The 18,064-nt window shown below is 22.8% G+C and overlaps 1 protein-coding gene across 6 annotated transcripts in view; it reads left to right on the top strand.

The window, feature by feature from the left end:
- The window catches only part of LOC122509450 (microphthalmia-associated transcription factor), a 205,275-nt gene that overhangs the window by 61,374 nt on the left and 125,837 nt on the right, over nt 1–18,064 (top strand). For all 6 annotated transcript variants that reach the window (XM_043623549.1, XM_043623548.1, XM_043623547.1 and 3 more), the window contains one exon: nt 8,888–9,095. In XM_043623549.1, coding sequence (XP_043479484.1) covers nt 8,888–9,095 — 208 coding nt within the window. The remainder of the gene's footprint in view (nt 1–8,887; nt 9,096–18,064) is intronic.

Genomic DNA, 18,064 nt, shown 5'->3' with positions numbered 1-18,064 from the left:
CCCAAAGGCAGAAACAGGTTAATTTTATAGGCGTAACTGGCAAACAGCTTAAAAAGTAGTTGAAGAAGTGGGTCAACAATGCTTATGAACGTCGAAACTCTTAACAGAAAAATAAACATAAACTTCTATCGTAAAAAAATATTTTTTTTTCTATTTATTTTTGCGATTTCAAACTCTGATTTTTCTCTGCAAAGGGATAATTAGGGAGAAGTTATTTTATTCTGTACCGAAAAGAAAACTGTTTTCCTTTTTAAAAACAATTTTTCAGGGCTCGGATTGTGCGACTTTTTCGACTTTTTTTCGACTGTTTTAAGGAAATGCGACTTTTTTCGACATTTATTTACGAATTTCTTTTAAATTATTCAAAAACATCAATAACTTCTTTTTTAAATAAATATTTAAGTATTATTTTTCCATGGGAATTTAATTAATTAATTAATTAATTATTTTTTATGAAAATAATTCAATTTCTTAAAAACATTTTATTATTTATGAAAATAATTAAATGTTTTCGTACAATTTTATTAAATTTTTTTTTAAATAATAAAAAAATAATAAATTAAAAATTAATAGAAAAAGAAATTTTCTAATAAATAATAATCAAACCGATTTTATTCCGTTCATTTAAGTATTTTTTTTGCTTTAAAAAATAGAGAGAAAAAAATTGAGAGATGAAATAATTATTTTATATTATAAGAATATTGTTAATGTAACTTCTTCAAAATTATTTTTATATTCAATTATTACCTAAAATTTTAACTAAAATTCATTTTTAACTCAACTTTTATTAGAAAATTCTGTAAGAATTCAATTATTTAAATGCAAAAGTAAATTATATATTTGAATGTTTCTTAAAATTTAATTCTTATAAAGAATTTTATTACCTAATTTTTAAATAATTGAATTAGTTTGACGAATTTTAATATAATTATTAAGAATAATTACATTTTTCAAGGAATTCGAATAAAATTGTATTAAAAATAATTGAAATTCTGCGATGAGTTTTATTATTTATAAAAATAATTGAATGATTGCGAAGAAATTTATAAAAAATTTTGTAAATAATTGAATTCCTGTGAAATTTTTATTATTTATGAAAATAATTAAATGTTTTTGTAAAATTTTATTAAATTTGTTTTTAAATAATAAAAAAATAATAAATTGAAAAATAATAGAAAAAGAAATTTTTTAATAAATAATAATGAAACCGATTATTCGATTCATTTAAGTATTTTTTTGCTTTTGAAAAATAATTATTACGATTAAAAATTATTTTTGTGTCTCATTAGAAAGAAAAAAACTACAAATAAAATATTTGTCGAAACGTTAAAATTGTATTTTTATTATTTTAATATTTGACTTGGAGATATTGATAATTTTCTTGATATTTTATACAAATTAAATAAGTTTTATTAAAATATTTTGTTACAGTCTACACTCAATTTTAATAAAACCACATTAAGATTTTGCCATTTTTTTTTACAATTCTACTTTTATATCGTTTTTTCTGGAATTTCATTTCATGAAAATATTCTTCGCGAAAAATGTGCAAATTTAAATTGAAAAGAGAAAATTCGACAAGTTTTTTTTTCAGCCAGTAAGAGGAAATATTTTATCGCTCACCAATAATCTTTATAGATTAACTCTGTCATGTAAATTAAAGCTTAGTCATTTCTTTTATATTGATTCAAATTTTTTCCTCTAATATTTGGTATTTCCAGAAATTTAATTTATCAAAAAAAAAAATTAATAAATAAATAAAAGTAGTAAATGATTTTCAACGAAAGTTTGCGCGAGTTTACAAAACAAACATATGGACCAAGACTATAAAGAACATTGTCCATATGTATTAAATTAGAACCAACAATAATAGAATTAGAATCCTGAGCTTGACTTCTTTGCTAGTGAACCTGACACAAAAAAAATACGTCACACTAACCTTGACTTTGTCCGTAAATTCGAAACAGTTCAGAAAAAAGTAGAACACAAAGTTAAAATTAAAAAATAAAAAATATTCTCTATAGAGAAATTTCTAATATGTTTACAAGTTTTCTTTCACTTATTTTCTTATTTTTTAAAAAGCTATTTCTTTAGAATTTTCTTCTTCTTCTCCTTCTTCTTCTTTCTCAAAGCATAATTTTTTTCCGGCTTCTAGAAAATTAAAAATAAATACAGCAAAAAAGTCAAATATTAACAGGATAGTTACATTTGAAAATTATGTAGAAAACATAAAATACTTGAGCTCCTGAGTCAATATAAAATTTTCAAAAGGAAGGCAAACAGGTTTCTTTAAAAGCATATCCTGCACTTCAATTTATCCTTTGTTCACTTTTGATCTAAAGCAAGTATGCTTTATAGTCTGAATAATATAACAGTTACTTCAGCAATAAACCCGGAAATTGTGTATTTCAATTTACTTGAAAAATCTTTAATCCCGTAAATTTCAAGAGAATTCCACCCTTTCGACATTTAATTTCATCTCCTTTAAAGCTTATATAGAGAGAGAGAGAAAGAGAGGGAGAATAAAAAAAAATTTTTTCTTCTTTTTCTCCACTTTTTTTTTTTTAAATGCAATTCAGATAGGAATTGAAAATTTGTTCAGTGTGAAATAAATATAAACATGGTTACCTAGCCAAGCTTGAAAGTTTAACGAACGCGTCTGTCTCTTTCTATATAAGAAACTTGCGGAAGAAGCTAAAACGTATATCGCGCGCAGCTTTCACCAATTGCGCGAGCGTCAAGTTCGTGTCTCAAAAGCTCTCGAGGTCATGGCAGATTTGCATGTAGATAAAATCTAATTAAAGAATTCAATGTCGCGATGAAGACAACGAACCAAAATTTTCAAATTCGTATTATATTATTATCTCTTTCTCATTTACGATGCGCTCAATTTATTCTACTAATGAACAACAATTATATAATAATAAAAATAATAAAAATAAAAATAATAATAATCCAGAATTCTGTCTTTGCGTAAAGTTAGGGCTTTTTGATTCCAAATTGTTTTACAGATCAAATTTTCATGGCAAAAGTTTGCCAATTAATTTGTAAATCGAGTATTTAGTGCTTTAGTGAAATTAATTCCCCTGGAATTTTGACAAAAAGAAGATTTTCACAGGACAGGAAAATCAGAAAAGGAAGGAAATTTTATCCAAAGTATTAAAAATTTTAAAAAAATATCAAACTATTGAAAATTTTTAAAAAATCTATGAATTTTCTTTCTTTAAAAAATAATCCATAAATAGAGTTATAATTGCAATTTTTAGAAATAATCAATTATTTTATCATTTATTTTTATATTTAAAATTTTAAATAATTGAATTCTCGTACAACTTTTGAATAAAAATTAATTTGAAAAAGAATTTCAGCTAAAATTTTAGAAAATATTTTAACTATTGGAAGAATTGCAGTGCTAATTTTTAGAAATAATTAAATTTTGATTAAAAGTATTTTAAAATTATAATTCCTGGTGGACAAATAAATAACAATAAACATAAAAATATTTATTAAACAAAAATGAAAAAAATTTTAAAAATATAATTAAGAAATTCCGAAAAAATGCAGGATTAAAAAAACGGAATTAAAACTTTTTGAAAATAGTTCAACTTTGGAAAATAATTTTTAAAAATTTAAAAAATAGTATAAATCTTCTTAAATTTCATTGAAATAAATTTTATATTTCGGAAAATTTTATTTTCTCTTTCAAATTTTATTTTTTAAAATATTATTGTATTTTTTGAAGAATTGTAACTAAAAATTAAAAAAATAATTAAATTTTACACAAATTTTTGTATGAAAATAATTTAATTCTCCTACAATTTTTTTTGTGGAGAATTGATTTGAAAAAGAATTTCAGTTAAAATTTTGAAGAATTGGAAGAATTGCAGTTCTAATTTTCAGAAATAATTAAATTTCAAAATGTTTTACACTGAAAGAATTTTGACATTATAATTCCTGGTGGACAAATAAATAATTATAAACATTAAAATATTTATTAAACAAAAATAAATAAAATTTGAAAACTAATAATTTAGAAATTCAGAAAAAATTAGGTTTTTAACAAAAAGGTAATTTAATCTTTTTGAAAAGAGTTCAATTTTGGAAAATAATTTTAAAAAATTGAAAAAATAGGAAATTTTCTAAAATTTTATTCAAAAAATTTTATTTTCTCACTTTAAAAAATTATTTTTAAAAATATTAATGTATTTTTTGAAGAATTGTAACTAAAAATTAGGAAAATAATTAAATTTTATTAAAAAGTTTTTTATTTAAATAATTTAATTCTTCTACAATTTCTTGTTGAGTATTGATTTGAAAAAGAATTATTTTCAAATATTATTGTATTTCTTGAAGAATTGTAACTAAAAATTAGGAAAATAATTAAATTTTATTAAAAAGTTTTTTATTTAAATAATGCAATTATCGTTGAATTCTAATAAGAATTGACGTAAAAAAGAATTTCAGGTTAAAGATTTGAAAAATAATGGAATATTTAGAAAAGTTAGAACAGAAATTTTAAGAAATAATTTTTGAAAAGGTTTTTAAATTGAAATCTTTTTAATATTTTAATCGACGTAAAAGTACAATAATATTTAAAATTTAAATGCTTATTTAAAAAACTTTTTAATACATTATTTTCCTTTAAAAATTATTAAAATTTTAAATAATTTTATTCAAATATTCTAAAAAATAATTGACTTTTGGAAAAATTGCGGTTGCAATTTTTAGAAATAATTAAATTTCAAAAGATTTTACATTGAAATTATGTGAAATTTCAATTATAAAATAAATATCAATAAAGTTTTAAATATTAGTTTGAACAAAAATGATTGAAGTTTTGAATAATGTGCAAAATTCTAAAAAAAATTAGGTTTTTTAAAAAATGGTAATAAAAATTTTTATCAGCTTATTGAACTCCCGAAATTTCATTAAAATAAATTTTATATTTGAAAGAATTTAATTTTATTACTTTTAAAAATTAGTTGTAAATACAGAATTATAATTTAATTTAATTGTAATTTCATTTTATTTCATTCACGGAAAAAATATTTCACCTGAAACAGCGATAATTTTTTCTAGAATAGCGAAAGTCTTAACTGAAACCTCTAAAAGTTTTGAGATAATAAAATTTGTTGCAGATAAAATATTTTTTGGGTGTTTAAATACATAAATTAAATACGAAGTATTTTCCAAATAAAAAATATTCTCTTCATAATAAAATGCTGTAAAAAATTATTTATTTTTATTTATTTCATTCGTTTCAATTATTTCAATATTTTTATTTTAAATTTGTATTTTTTCAAAAAGTTTATAAATAATTGACGAAAAATTTAACAATAAATAAAATATTTGAAATTTTGTAGGTAAATGAAAGGAAAGAAAATAATTTGGAACAAATATTGAGGACGAAGTTAATAAATAACTCCTTGAGACTTTAAATCTGACAGATTCCCTTCCGCGCAATTAAGGGTCTCGTTAGAAATTAAAAATTTCTTCCAAGGAAGGAAAAGTGGATTGTATATATATATATATATATATAAGGCCACTGCGACTTTGTATAATAAGAGTGTTAAAAGTTTTAATACGTTTTCGGGGAAATACGCTTGCCTTCGTATAGTTTTACAACTTTGGGGATTTCAACTCGGTGGATTAGCTGAGGTAAGATGCTCGCAACCTCCTGCAATTTGCAATCTAGCTACGGTTTACAAACTGATGCAATCAAGACTCGATTTGCGGGGGTATATGCTAAAACGAGCGAGGGAACATCTCTTAATAATATTCACAATGACTGAAAGTTGATTGCATGAAAAATTAACAACAAACGCAGAATGAAAACAACAATTTTTACATTTATTATTTATTTTCCTACATATCCTGTTTCTTGTTTATCAAAACGCATCAAAACGTATCAATTTGATATCCTTAGGAAATCTGTGCGAAAAATTCTATATTTTAAATCGTTTTTTTTTCTAATCGACTTTTTTCGACTTTTTTAAGGATATGCGACTTTTTTTTACTTTTTGGTGAAAAAAATGCGACTAATCAACTTTTTCCAGATAAAAAGTTAAAAAGATAAAAAATTTTATTGAGTAAAATGTGACTAATCGACTTTCTTCACATTTTTCAATTACTTTTTGACTTAAATTTTAAATAGAAGAAATATTTTTCTTTGTAAATTATCTATTATTATCTTCTAAATAATAATCTTTGTATTTCATTCTTTCATTAATTCTGTCTGTCCACACTTTGTTTATTATATGATTTTTTCTATAACAAATTTCTTTTGATTGATCTAAATCATGACAATTTTTCTTTTTTTTTATTTATAAAAATATTAAATAAAATTGTTAATTGTTAAAAAATTGTGATTAAGAAATAGAAAATATACACATTTTTTGCAAAATTTTTATTTCTCAAAAAAAATATTGTTCACAAACTCATTCTTTTCTTTTATAAAAGAAACATTACATATTCCCGTTTCTTAATATTTTTGTAGAAAATTCTCAATTTTCATAAGGAAATAATTTGCATCATTTCTATTTCTTAATTACAATTACTTTAATGAAATTTAGTTTTTTTAAAAATAAAGGAAAAAATTGTTTATAAAATCTATTTTGACAATTACAAATTTTAATTGAAATTGAAACTTTTTAAATTTTTAGAAAATAAAGGAAAAAATTTTACTCAAAAAAAAGTTCTGTTACATTTATTTACGATTTTCTATTAAATTATTCGAAAACATCAATAACTTCTTTTTTAAATAAATAATTAATTATTATTATTTTTCCATAGGAATTAAGATTTTTAAAAATTTCAAATTCAAACATTTTTGAAATTAAACAACTTATAAAAAATTGTTATAAAACATGAAGAAACCGATCATACCGAGTCTTCGACTCGGAGCAATCGATATCTTCATGTTTTATAATAATTAAAAATGCCCGACTAATAAAATCATTAATTTATATTTTAAGAATATTGTTACTGTAACTTATTCAAAATTACTTTCATCACTTAAATTCAATTATTATTTTCCAGAATTTTTAACTAAAATTCTTCTTTAAATTATTTTTTTTAATAATTATTCAAAAATTTCTTTGAAAATTTTCAAATCCTTTGTTTAGAATACAATTTTACGAAATTTCATCGATTATTCGGAAATTCTTCAATCAAATATATATTAGACAATAAAAGTATCAAAATAAATTAAGAAAATTCGATTAAAGTTTTTCAAAAAAATTTAATCTACCCAATGTTTAGTTAAAAGTATGAAAAATTGAAACGTTCAAAAAATATTTTTTGAAACCTTTTCAAAATTATTATTATATTAAATTAATTATTTAAATTATTGTGAAGAATTTTATAAAAAAATTTTAAATAATTGATTTTGCTCGTAAAAATTTATGCAAATTCTATTTTAAATAACAGAATTCCTGTGAAACTTTTAATTAATTAATTTTTTTTATCAACAAATTTTTAGATTATTTAAAATATTTAATTATTTAAATTATTGCAAAGAATTTTATAAAAAAAATTTTAAATAATTGATTTTTCTCGTAAAAATTTATGCAAATTCTATTTTAAATAACAGAATTCTTGTGAAACTTTTAATGTTTCAGAAAATAATTAAATTTTCGTATGGAATTGTATAAAAATTTTTTTTTTAAATAATTGAATTCTTTTGAGAAATTTTATTAAAATAGATATTGAATTCATTTGGGAAATTTTATTAAAACAGTAAATATTGAAAATCATTGAATTAAGAAAAATTTTTGAAAATAATTGAATTCTTGTGATGAATATTGTTATTTATGAAAATAATTGAATTTTGCAATGAATTTTATTAAAATTCCTGAAATTTGAAACCTTTTCAAAATTCAATTATTTCTAGAAAGTGCAATATTATTTGTAACTTCCTCAAAATTCAATTATTATCTAAAACTTTAACTGAAAGTACATTTCGAATCAATTTCTATTAGAAAATCCTACGAGAATTTAATTATTTAAATACAAAAATAAATAATTTATTGAATACTTAAATGTTCGTTAAAATTGAAGTGTCATAAATAATTTTATTGACAAATTTTTAAATAATTGAATTCTTTCAGCGAATTTTAATAAAATTTATATGTAATAATTAATTACATTTATCGAGAAATTCGATTAAAATGTTATTAAAAATAATTAAATCTCTGTAAAAAATTTGATTGAATTGAGAAAAGTTTTTGAAAATAATTGAAATTTTGCCAAGAATTTTATTGAAATTTTTGAAAATAATTGAATTTTGGAGAGTAATTTTATTATTTATAAGGATAATTGAAATTTTGACGATAATTATTTTAAACTTTTGATCATAATTGAATTTTTGCGAAAAATTTTATTATTGTAAATAATATTTGTCGAATATTTGTCGAAACGTTAAAATTGTGTTTGTATTATTTTAATATTTGACTTGGAGGATTGATAATTTTCTTGATATTTTATACAAATAAAATAATTTCCATTAAAATATTTTGTTACATTCTACACTCAATTCTAATAAAACCCCATTAACATTTCGCCATTTTTTTTTTACATTTTTTTACAATTTCATGCTTCTTTTTATCGTTTTTTCTAAAATTTCATGCGACTTTTCGCGATTTTTGTTGTGAATTTAATTTATGCGACTAAAGCGACGACTCAGTTGATCCGAGCCCTGGGTTAAGTTAAAAATGGAAAATTGAAAATATTTAGAAATCGAAAGCGAAAAAAAAGCAGAGGACATTTTAAAATCGAAAGCAAAAAAAAATAATTTAAAATCGAGAGCAAAAAAAAATTATTCTTATATGTATTAGTGATTATTATTTAAATTTGCAAGGAGTTTTTAAAGGAGAACTGTTTTTTTCAGTCCTCCAACGTTCAAGACTGCAACACCCACATCTCGTACACAATTGAAGCTGCAGTTAATGCGAGAGCAACTGCAGGAACAAGAGAGACGAGAGGCTGAATTGAGGCAAAATTTACAACAACAAAGGCCTGCAGCTGCACCTCCAAGACCTGTACCACCAACACCTTTACCAACTATCGGTGTCGATGTTCCACCTCAAGTTTTACAAGTCAGTATTATTTATTTTTTCTTATTTTTCTTTTTCTCTACATTTATTTCCTTTTTTTCCCATATTTTCTTTCTTTCTATATTTATATTTTTCTATATTTATTTTCCTTTTTTTCTATATTTATTTTCAGCTCATATATACATTTTTTTTTATCTTTCTCGCATGTTTACTTAAAAATCAGGAAAAAACTGTATGAGAGAGAGAGAGAGACAAACATCTCTCGTATCATTTTAATGTAATGAAGAATTTTCATCTCCTAATTTTTCTTTTACAACTTTAGATATAATATTTTTTTTTGTCTTTTTTATATCACACACATAAAAGGATTCTCATATTTAAAAAAAAGAAAATACTCCGAGATTGTGTGAATTTTGTTGTGTATATAAAAAGTTTTAATAATTAAAAACCATTAACATTTTTATTGCGAATTCATTTATTTCGTGTCTTTTAGTTTTATTTCATTTCATTTCATTTTATTTTTGGGTTAAATTGCTTTTTAAATTGGTAGCTGCGTTTTATTTTGTTTTTTTATAACTTTTTTTTTAAATTCAAAAAATGTACTTTTTTCTATACTGCAGTGTCTAAAGTTTTATTTATTAAATCATGAAATTCAGTAAGAGTTATTTAAAATAACGATTTTCAATAGCAAATTTGACTTTTTTCACAGTTAATTGTCGTGTACAAATTTTTTAAATTTTCTTCCAGCGCAAGTTTGTTTTGTTAAAAATTATTATTTACAGAGTATATTTTATTATTTCTGAGGTAAATTTTTCTATTTTTTATATGAAGAAATTTTCTTCGGAAATAGTAAAAAGTTATTCTAGAATTTTGTTACTTAATTTGGAAAAACCCTTTTTTAATCTGAATTCCCTTTTAAATAATAAAAATTCCCTTTTTATCTAATATTACTTGAAAAAATCATTGTGATCCTTGTAATTCATGTAAAATTCAAGTAAAAATAGCAAAATATTAAAACTGACAATTATTTAAGAATAGTTGTGAAATCCACTGGAACTGAATTTTGGAATAGTTACGTTTGCAATTTTTATAAAATAATTAAATTTAAGAAGTTTTGAAGTTTTTAAAAATTTTATAAAGAATATATTTTTTTGACTCAGAGCCAACTATAGACTTTTTATTTGTTTTAACTAAATTTTATTTGGTTCAAATAGTTTTATTTGTGTCGAATAAAATTTTTATTTACAGCAAATAAATAACCTAGTTGGTTCTGAGACAAATATACGTTTATTTAACTCAAATAAATAATATTTTTGATTTAAATAAAATTTTTCTTTGGGAGTAATTTCTTTAGAAAAATAATAATTATTAATATTGTTGCCACTAGAAAACCTGGAAAACCTGAAAAAGGTATGGAATTTAGAAAAGGGTATGGAAAACCTGGAAATAGAATGGAATTTAAAAAAATTTCTGTAATTTCACCTGTTTTTAAAGATTTTTAACAAAATTTTAATTTAAAATTATTATTCAATGATTTTTATAAATAATCACATTTTTTTACAGGGATTCAATTATTTTCATAAATTCCTATTAAAACTCATCGCAGACTTTCAATTATTTTTAATTTTAAATGCAATTTTAATGGACTCCTCAAAAAATGTAATTATTCTTAAAAATTTTATTAAAATTCAGCAAAGAAATTCAATATTATTTAAAAAACTTTTGCTACAATTTATTTATTACAATTTCATTATTATTTTCAATACATTTTTAATTAAATTTCTTCAAAAAATTGAATTATTTTCATAAATAATGAAATTCTTTGTAACAATAAAATTTTTTTCAAAATAATTTTCATAAAATTCTTCTTAGAAATTTAATTAATTTCAAAAATTTTTCAAAATTCAATTATTTTCAATGTCTAAAATTTCAATAAAATTTCACAAAAGAATTCAATTATTTAAAAAGATATTTTAATAAAATTCGTCTCAGAAATTCAATTACTTTCAAAATTATTTTAATTCTTCGCAGGAATCCAATTATGTTTAAAAATTTACAAAAATTCTCGTCAGAATTTCAATTATCTATAAAAAAAATAAAATTCCTCTCCGAAATTCAATTATTTTCAAAAATTATAATAAAATTTTTGGCAGAATTTCAATTATTTTTAATACAATTTTCATCAAATTTCTCAACAAATGAAATTATACTTAAAACTTTTATTAAAATTTGTCAAGAGAATTAAATTATTTAAAAATTTTGTTGATACAATTCTTTATATAAAAATTCAATTTTAATAAACATTTAATTATTTAATAAAATATTTATTTTTATAGTTAAATAATTGAATTCTCGTAGAATTTTCTAATAAATATTGATTTAAAAAAAAATTTCAGTTAAAATCTTAGATTATAATTAAAAATTAAAAGCATTATAGCGTAGATTTCTAGAAATAATTGAATTTTCAAAAGGTTTCAAAATTAAAATCTCTGAAAATTTGAACCTTTCATACTTTTAATTAAGAATTTTGTAAAATTAATTTTTTTCAAAAAGTTTAATGGAATTTTTTTTAATTATTTAAAGTTTTTAATTTCTTATACATTTTTAATTGAGGACTGTCAAAATAATCAAAATTTCATAAAATTAAATTGTAAAAAAAAAATTTGAAAACTTCTCAAAGAACTTTTTCAAAAATTATTTTAAAAAAATTAACTTAAAGAGATGCACTTAGAGCGAGTCTCGTCTCAAAAAATCGAGAATCTCGTGAGAAAAACAATGAAAACAATTGAATGTTATATTAAAGAAGAATTTTAGTTGAAAATTCTAGAAATTGAATAATCGAAATGATGGAAATAATTTTTGAAGAAGTTACAGTAACAAAGTAGCAAGTTTGAATTATTATAAAACATGAAGAAAGCGATCGATATCTTCATGTTTTATAATTAATATTATTATAAGTTATTGAATTTGAAATTTTTGAAAATTTTAATTTCTATACACTGTAAAAAATTTAGGGAGTTAACGGACTCGGGAGTTGGGAGTGAAATTTTTCGAGTTAAAAATCAACTCCAAAAGAGAGTTAATTTCTAACTCCCTTCATTCAACACCCGCGCGAGTTATTTTTTCCATGGGGAGTTAGCATTTGGGTGTGAAATTTTAACTCTCTTTATTTAACTCCCCTGGCTTTAACTCCCCAATGGGTGCGACTTTTATAGACCCCCGGGGGAGTTAAAATTTAACTCCCTTTTTTTACAGTGTATGAAAAAATAATAATAATGATTAAATATTTATTGAAAAATGAAGTTATTGATATTTTCGAATAATTTTCGTATTAAAAACCTGGAAAAATTCCGTTTTTTAACCTGGAAAACCTGGAAAAGTCAGGGAATTTGAAAAGAGCAAAAGCGTGGTAATCCTGATTAAATACTTCTTAAAAAAATTATTGTTTCTTTCTATGTTTAGAGAGTAAATCAAAATATTTTTTAATGTCAGAAAAAAATATCAAAATTCCGTCTTGTAATCAGAAGAAAAACAAAATTTTTGTCGTAACCCTGTTAATTAATACTTATATGGAAAAAATCATATAGATAAAAAAAATCATGGCATAAATTGAATGATTTTATGAAAATGTTACAGAAAGGACTTTTTCCGCTTTGTTTTACAATTATCGAGAGGATTGACGGTAGAATCGAAATAGAATTTTATTGTGACATTTCTCTCTCTCTCTCTCTTTGTATATATATATATAGCCGAATTGAATTGTTGGTCGCGAAAAACTCGTGATTGGAAAACCAGAAGCGCAGTATTAATGTGTACGTGCAGGTCTCGAATTTTCTCAAAAAATTTCACCTTTCGGAGGTATACACAATACGTGTTTCGAGTACAACGAGCTAAATTAACCCTTTTAATAATATATTGATACTACTATCGTTAATGAAAAAAATTCCTTTTGTTTTAAAACAAGAGCAATTTCACGACTTTTATAAATAAGTTAATTTATTGCAAATTCTTTTTTTTTTTGTACAATTAACTCAAGAATTTAATTTAATTTATTGTATTTTTAAATCGAAAAGGAATTTTTTAACACCAATAAAAAAATGAAAAATACAAAAAAAAATTGATATAAAGAAATGAGTTGGAAATATTTTTTGATGAAAAATAAATATAGAAGAAAATGGAGTGATAATAATGTATCTTTACATAAAGAATATAATATGAAACAAAAGATATTCGTTGTGATTTTACATTCGTGTTGCACAAAAGCTCGTCTAATGTACTTACCTGAAAATTTAAACATGTCTGTTTTGCAGGAAGATAAAGACCTCTATTGTTTTCATTTTACACAAAAGAAGATAATTATCCTGGTCGATAAATAAAACTATCTAATTAGTTTATTTCTGTTTTATAAAATACGAAATTTTCTTTTTTTTTTGTCTTTTCCTATTAATAAAATCGAAAAGTCAGAGAGGAAACTATATGTCTGTATATATATATCCTTATCTCCAGAGCCATAGAATTATTTGATCTAGATTGTCTGCAATTCGTTTATCGTTCTTCTTCTGCAACTTGTTTTTATCGTTCTTTTGAATTGAAGTTTTACGAGTATGCCTTTCCTCCAAAGGTTTAGATTTCTGAGATCGAAATGTGTTATTGAGCTTATATAAAGATCGCGCAGGGTCCCACTCTAATAATTGTGTTACTGATTCCCAGCTTCCCATAAAAGAATCCGTTTCCAAGTCGTATTTCATGTATTAAAACCTTTGAAAGATGAAGAACATTATTGTACGAGTTGTAACAACTCATAAAATAAGGTAGAAACATTGTCAATTTCTCTTTATGGATTGTTTGTATTTTCCCAATTTTCTAAGATCCCTGCGACAATAATATATAGAATGTCATTATTTTTTATCTTTGGATTTTGATTTTTTTTTTTTTTTTTGTTTTTTGTTTGTTTCTTCGATTATAGATATTGTAGGAGTTCAGTAATTTTGCTAAATTTTTGTTTAATTTACTTTCTTCCCTGTTGTATAAAATATTATTTATGATATAAAATTTAGACCTGAGAATAGTAATTATTATTATATTATTATTATTCTTTTATAATTATTTTTTTTTCTTATTCTCATTGTGATTCATGTGTGACTTGGAATTTTGCGGAAAAATTAATCATTGGTCCTTTATCTCAATTACATCTTTGCAAATAATTTTTATTACTGTCAATTGTTCATAGAATAATTGCAGGACTAACTCCTTTTACGAACAACATTTTCTTCACATTCTTCATGAATCACTTAATTTATTATTATATCTCTAAAAGTACATATTCCATTTTATATGGTTAAATCTCGATTTTTATTACAACGAAATTTTATAAAAAAGGTTTTTTTACTCTCTAAATTTGAATAGGTATCTGACTTTTTGCTTTTGAATTGAAAAGCAAAGAGTAAAAAAAAATTGAAGTGAAAAAAAAATTTATTTGTTTTAAATTAGACAAAAAAGGGATATTTAATAATTATTATTTTTCCAAAGGAATTATATACAGAGAAAAATTTTATTTAAACTAAATATTATTTATTTGATTTATATAAACGAATATCAGAGTCAATTAGGTTATTTATTTGTTTAAAATAAAAATTTTATTCGACACAAACAAAATTATTTGAACCAAATAAAATTTAGTTAAAACAAATAAAAAGTCTATAGTTGGCTCTAAGTCAAAAATATCTATTCTCTGTAAGATTTTAAAAAACTTCAAAACTTCTTAAATTTAATTATTTTATAAAAATTGCAAACATAACTATTACAAAATTTACTTCCAGTGGATTTTACAACTATTCTTAAATAATTGTCAGTTTTTACAAATCAAAGAGATAGAAATTTTTCGTTTTGTAAAAGAAAACTCAATTTTCAAAATAAATAAATACTTTTTAATTTTTTCCCATGTAATAGATTTTACATTTTATTTTTTTTTAAGAAAATTAAAAATTTTCTATTATTATTTCAATAAAATTTTTTAATTTTTTAATATTTTTCCAATAAACTTTTCAATTTATTATTATTTTTTAAATAAGAATTTTAATTTTTTTTTCGCTATTTTTACCTAAATTTTAATGAATTATAAGGATCACAGTGATTTTTTCAAGTAATATTAAATAAATAGGGAATTTTTATTATTTAACAGGGGATTCAGATTAAAAAAGGTATTTTTCAAATTAAGTGAAAAAATAATTAAACGCTATTTTTATATTAAAATTCTATAAAATTTACTATATCCGAAGTAGATTTCAGCAAAAATTAGTAAGCTTTACTTCGGACTTGGTAAAATTTCCTCTAAAATAAATAAAATTTAGTATTAAAAATTGTTATTTCTAGAATAACTTTTTACTATTTCCGAAAAACATTTCTAATTCAAGAGTAAAAAGTAAAATTTATTACTAAAGCACATGTTGCAACAGGTCAGGGAAGTCAGGGAAAAGTCAGGGATTTTTAGTAAAAGTACTGGAAAAATTTAAATTTTTAAAATTCATGAAAAAACTCTGAATTTTAATGCTTTTTTTTGTTTGCTTCGTAAACTATGAAATTACCACGAATTTTAATACAAAAAGCTTCAATTTTTTCTATTTATGGCAATAATTTCTTTTTAAAATATTCTTTAAGAACTATCATAAAATTATGACTTAGAAATTATTTAATGAATAATTTTTACAATTTTCAAAAATACTAGATTGATACAAGAATTTTTGTTAAAAACACTAAAAAAATTGTATTTTGGAAAAGTCATAAATGATTCCAGAAATTCCATTATTTTCAAAATTTTTAATAATTTTCTTCGAAATAATTCAATTATTTTCATAAGAAATAAAACTTTCACAGAAATTCAATTATTTAAAATACAAAATTTCATAAAATTTTTCAAAAAATATTAATTATTTAAAAAGATTTTTATAAAATTCGTCCTAAAGAATTCAATTAATTAAAAAAATTTAACAAAGTTCTTTTTAAGAATTCAATTATTTTTATAAATAATAAAATTCTTCTCCGAAATTCAATTACTTTAGAAAAATTTTTATAAAATTCTTGGGAAAATTTGAATTGTTTTCATAAATAATAAAACTCAATACAGGATATTAATTATTTTTGATACAATATTTTAATTAAATTCCTCGAAAAATGTAATTATTCTTCAAAATTTTATTAAAATTTGTCAAAAGAATTTAATTGTTTAAAAATTTGTTGATAAAATTCCTTATGAGAATTCAATTTTAACAAACATTCAATTATTCAATAAATTATTTATTTTTTAATTTAAATAATTGAATTCTTCTAGAATTTTCTAATAGAAATTGTTTTAAAAATGAATTACCGAAAAATTGATTATTATTATTTTCATAAATAATAGTTTATGAAAATAATTGAATTATTGCAACGAATTTTATAACATTCTTTTTTAATAATTAAATTTTTTGAGAAATTTTACTACTTGAAAAAATAATCGAATTCTTGCGAAGGATTTTATTAGGATTTTTGTAAATAATTAATTTTTTTTTTTTGAAAAATTTTATGGTAATTTAAATTATTACAAAACATGAAGAAGGCTATCACTCTGAGTCGAAGACTCGGAGTGATCGCCTTCTTTATGTTTTGTAATAATATTCTTATTAGTTGTTATGAAAAATTAATTATTGTTATGTTATGAAAAATTTTAATTCCTCCCAGGTGCGAAAAGTTGGTCGGGCCATGGTCGCGCCGACCAAGTGGATAGTCGTGCCGACCTTGGCAGCCAAAGGTCGGCCGAACTAGCGAATTGTAACACCCGCCGTCCAGTGGCTGACATGGTCGGGCCGACTATGGTTGCCAAAGTCGGGCCGACCAGGGGTGCCAAAGTTTTCCCGACCATGAGAAAGAAGGTCGGCTTCATTTTGGCAACCATGGTCGTGCCGACCTTGGCAGCCAATAGTCGGCCGACCGTTTGCAAAAAATTATTAACTTTACAATTAACAGATATTAAGTGATATCTTAATATTCATTATTTATTTATTTATTTATCGCATTCATCTTAACACTAGACGCAATCTTATACATAAATACAAATTAAAATTTCTAACGCTCGCAGGGATCGAACTCGCAACCTAACGCACCGAAGTCTAACACGCTAACCATTACGCTACGCTTACATGAAAGCCTAAGAACAAAAATGAATTTATAAGCTGCAATTTAAAAAAAGAAATTTGTAATTCATAACGATTAATAAATCAGATAACGTTTATTAGTTTTTGTTTAATCCATTTTAGCTGAAATAATTAACACAAAAACTTTTAATTTCTACCATGGCAGTATAGAAATGTTTTTTAAGATGGTCGGCCCGACTCAGGCCAGAGTCGGCCCGACCAACAGAAATTAGGTTTTTTAAACTCTGGCTGCCATAGTTTTACCGACCATCGGCCCGACTCAGGCCAGAGTCGGCCCGACCAACAGAAATTAGGTTTTTTAAACTCTGGCTGCCATAGTTTTACCGACCATCGGCCCGACTCAGGCCAGAGTCGGCCCGACCAACAGAAATTAGGTTTTTTACACTCTGGCTGCCATAGTTTTGCCGACCATCGGCCCGACTGAGGCCAGAGTCGGCCCGACCAACTAAAATTAGGTTCTCTAAACTCTGGCACCCATAGTCGGCCCAACCTTGGGTGGAAACAGTAACCAAAGTCGGCCCGACTTTGGCTGCCGACCTATTGGCAGCCATAGATGGGCCGACCTGGGCCCGACCTGCCAACTCTGGCGGCCGACCAAAATTCGCACCTGGGCTACTGAAAAATAATATTTATTTAAAAAAAAAAGTTATTGATGTTTTTGAATAATTTTACAACTAAAGAAATTCAATCAATTCAATGTGTCAAATTTGACTACTTTTCAGTTATTTATTTATTAGTAGTAGTTATTTTTTTTTACTGATAATTCGTTATTTTTTACGAATTTCTAAAAAAAATAGTCAGTCAACAGTTTCTAACTATTAG

The sequence above is a fragment of the Leptopilina heterotoma genome, unplaced genomic scaffold, assembly GCF_015476425.1.
Source record: "Leptopilina heterotoma isolate Lh14 unplaced genomic scaffold, ASM1547642v1 Lhet_60, whole genome shotgun sequence".
Lineage (NCBI taxonomy): Eukaryota > Metazoa > Arthropoda > Insecta > Hymenoptera > Figitidae > Leptopilina > Leptopilina heterotoma.
Note: the sequence above shows the minus strand (reverse complement) of the source record. Positions and strands in the feature narration are given on the sequence as shown.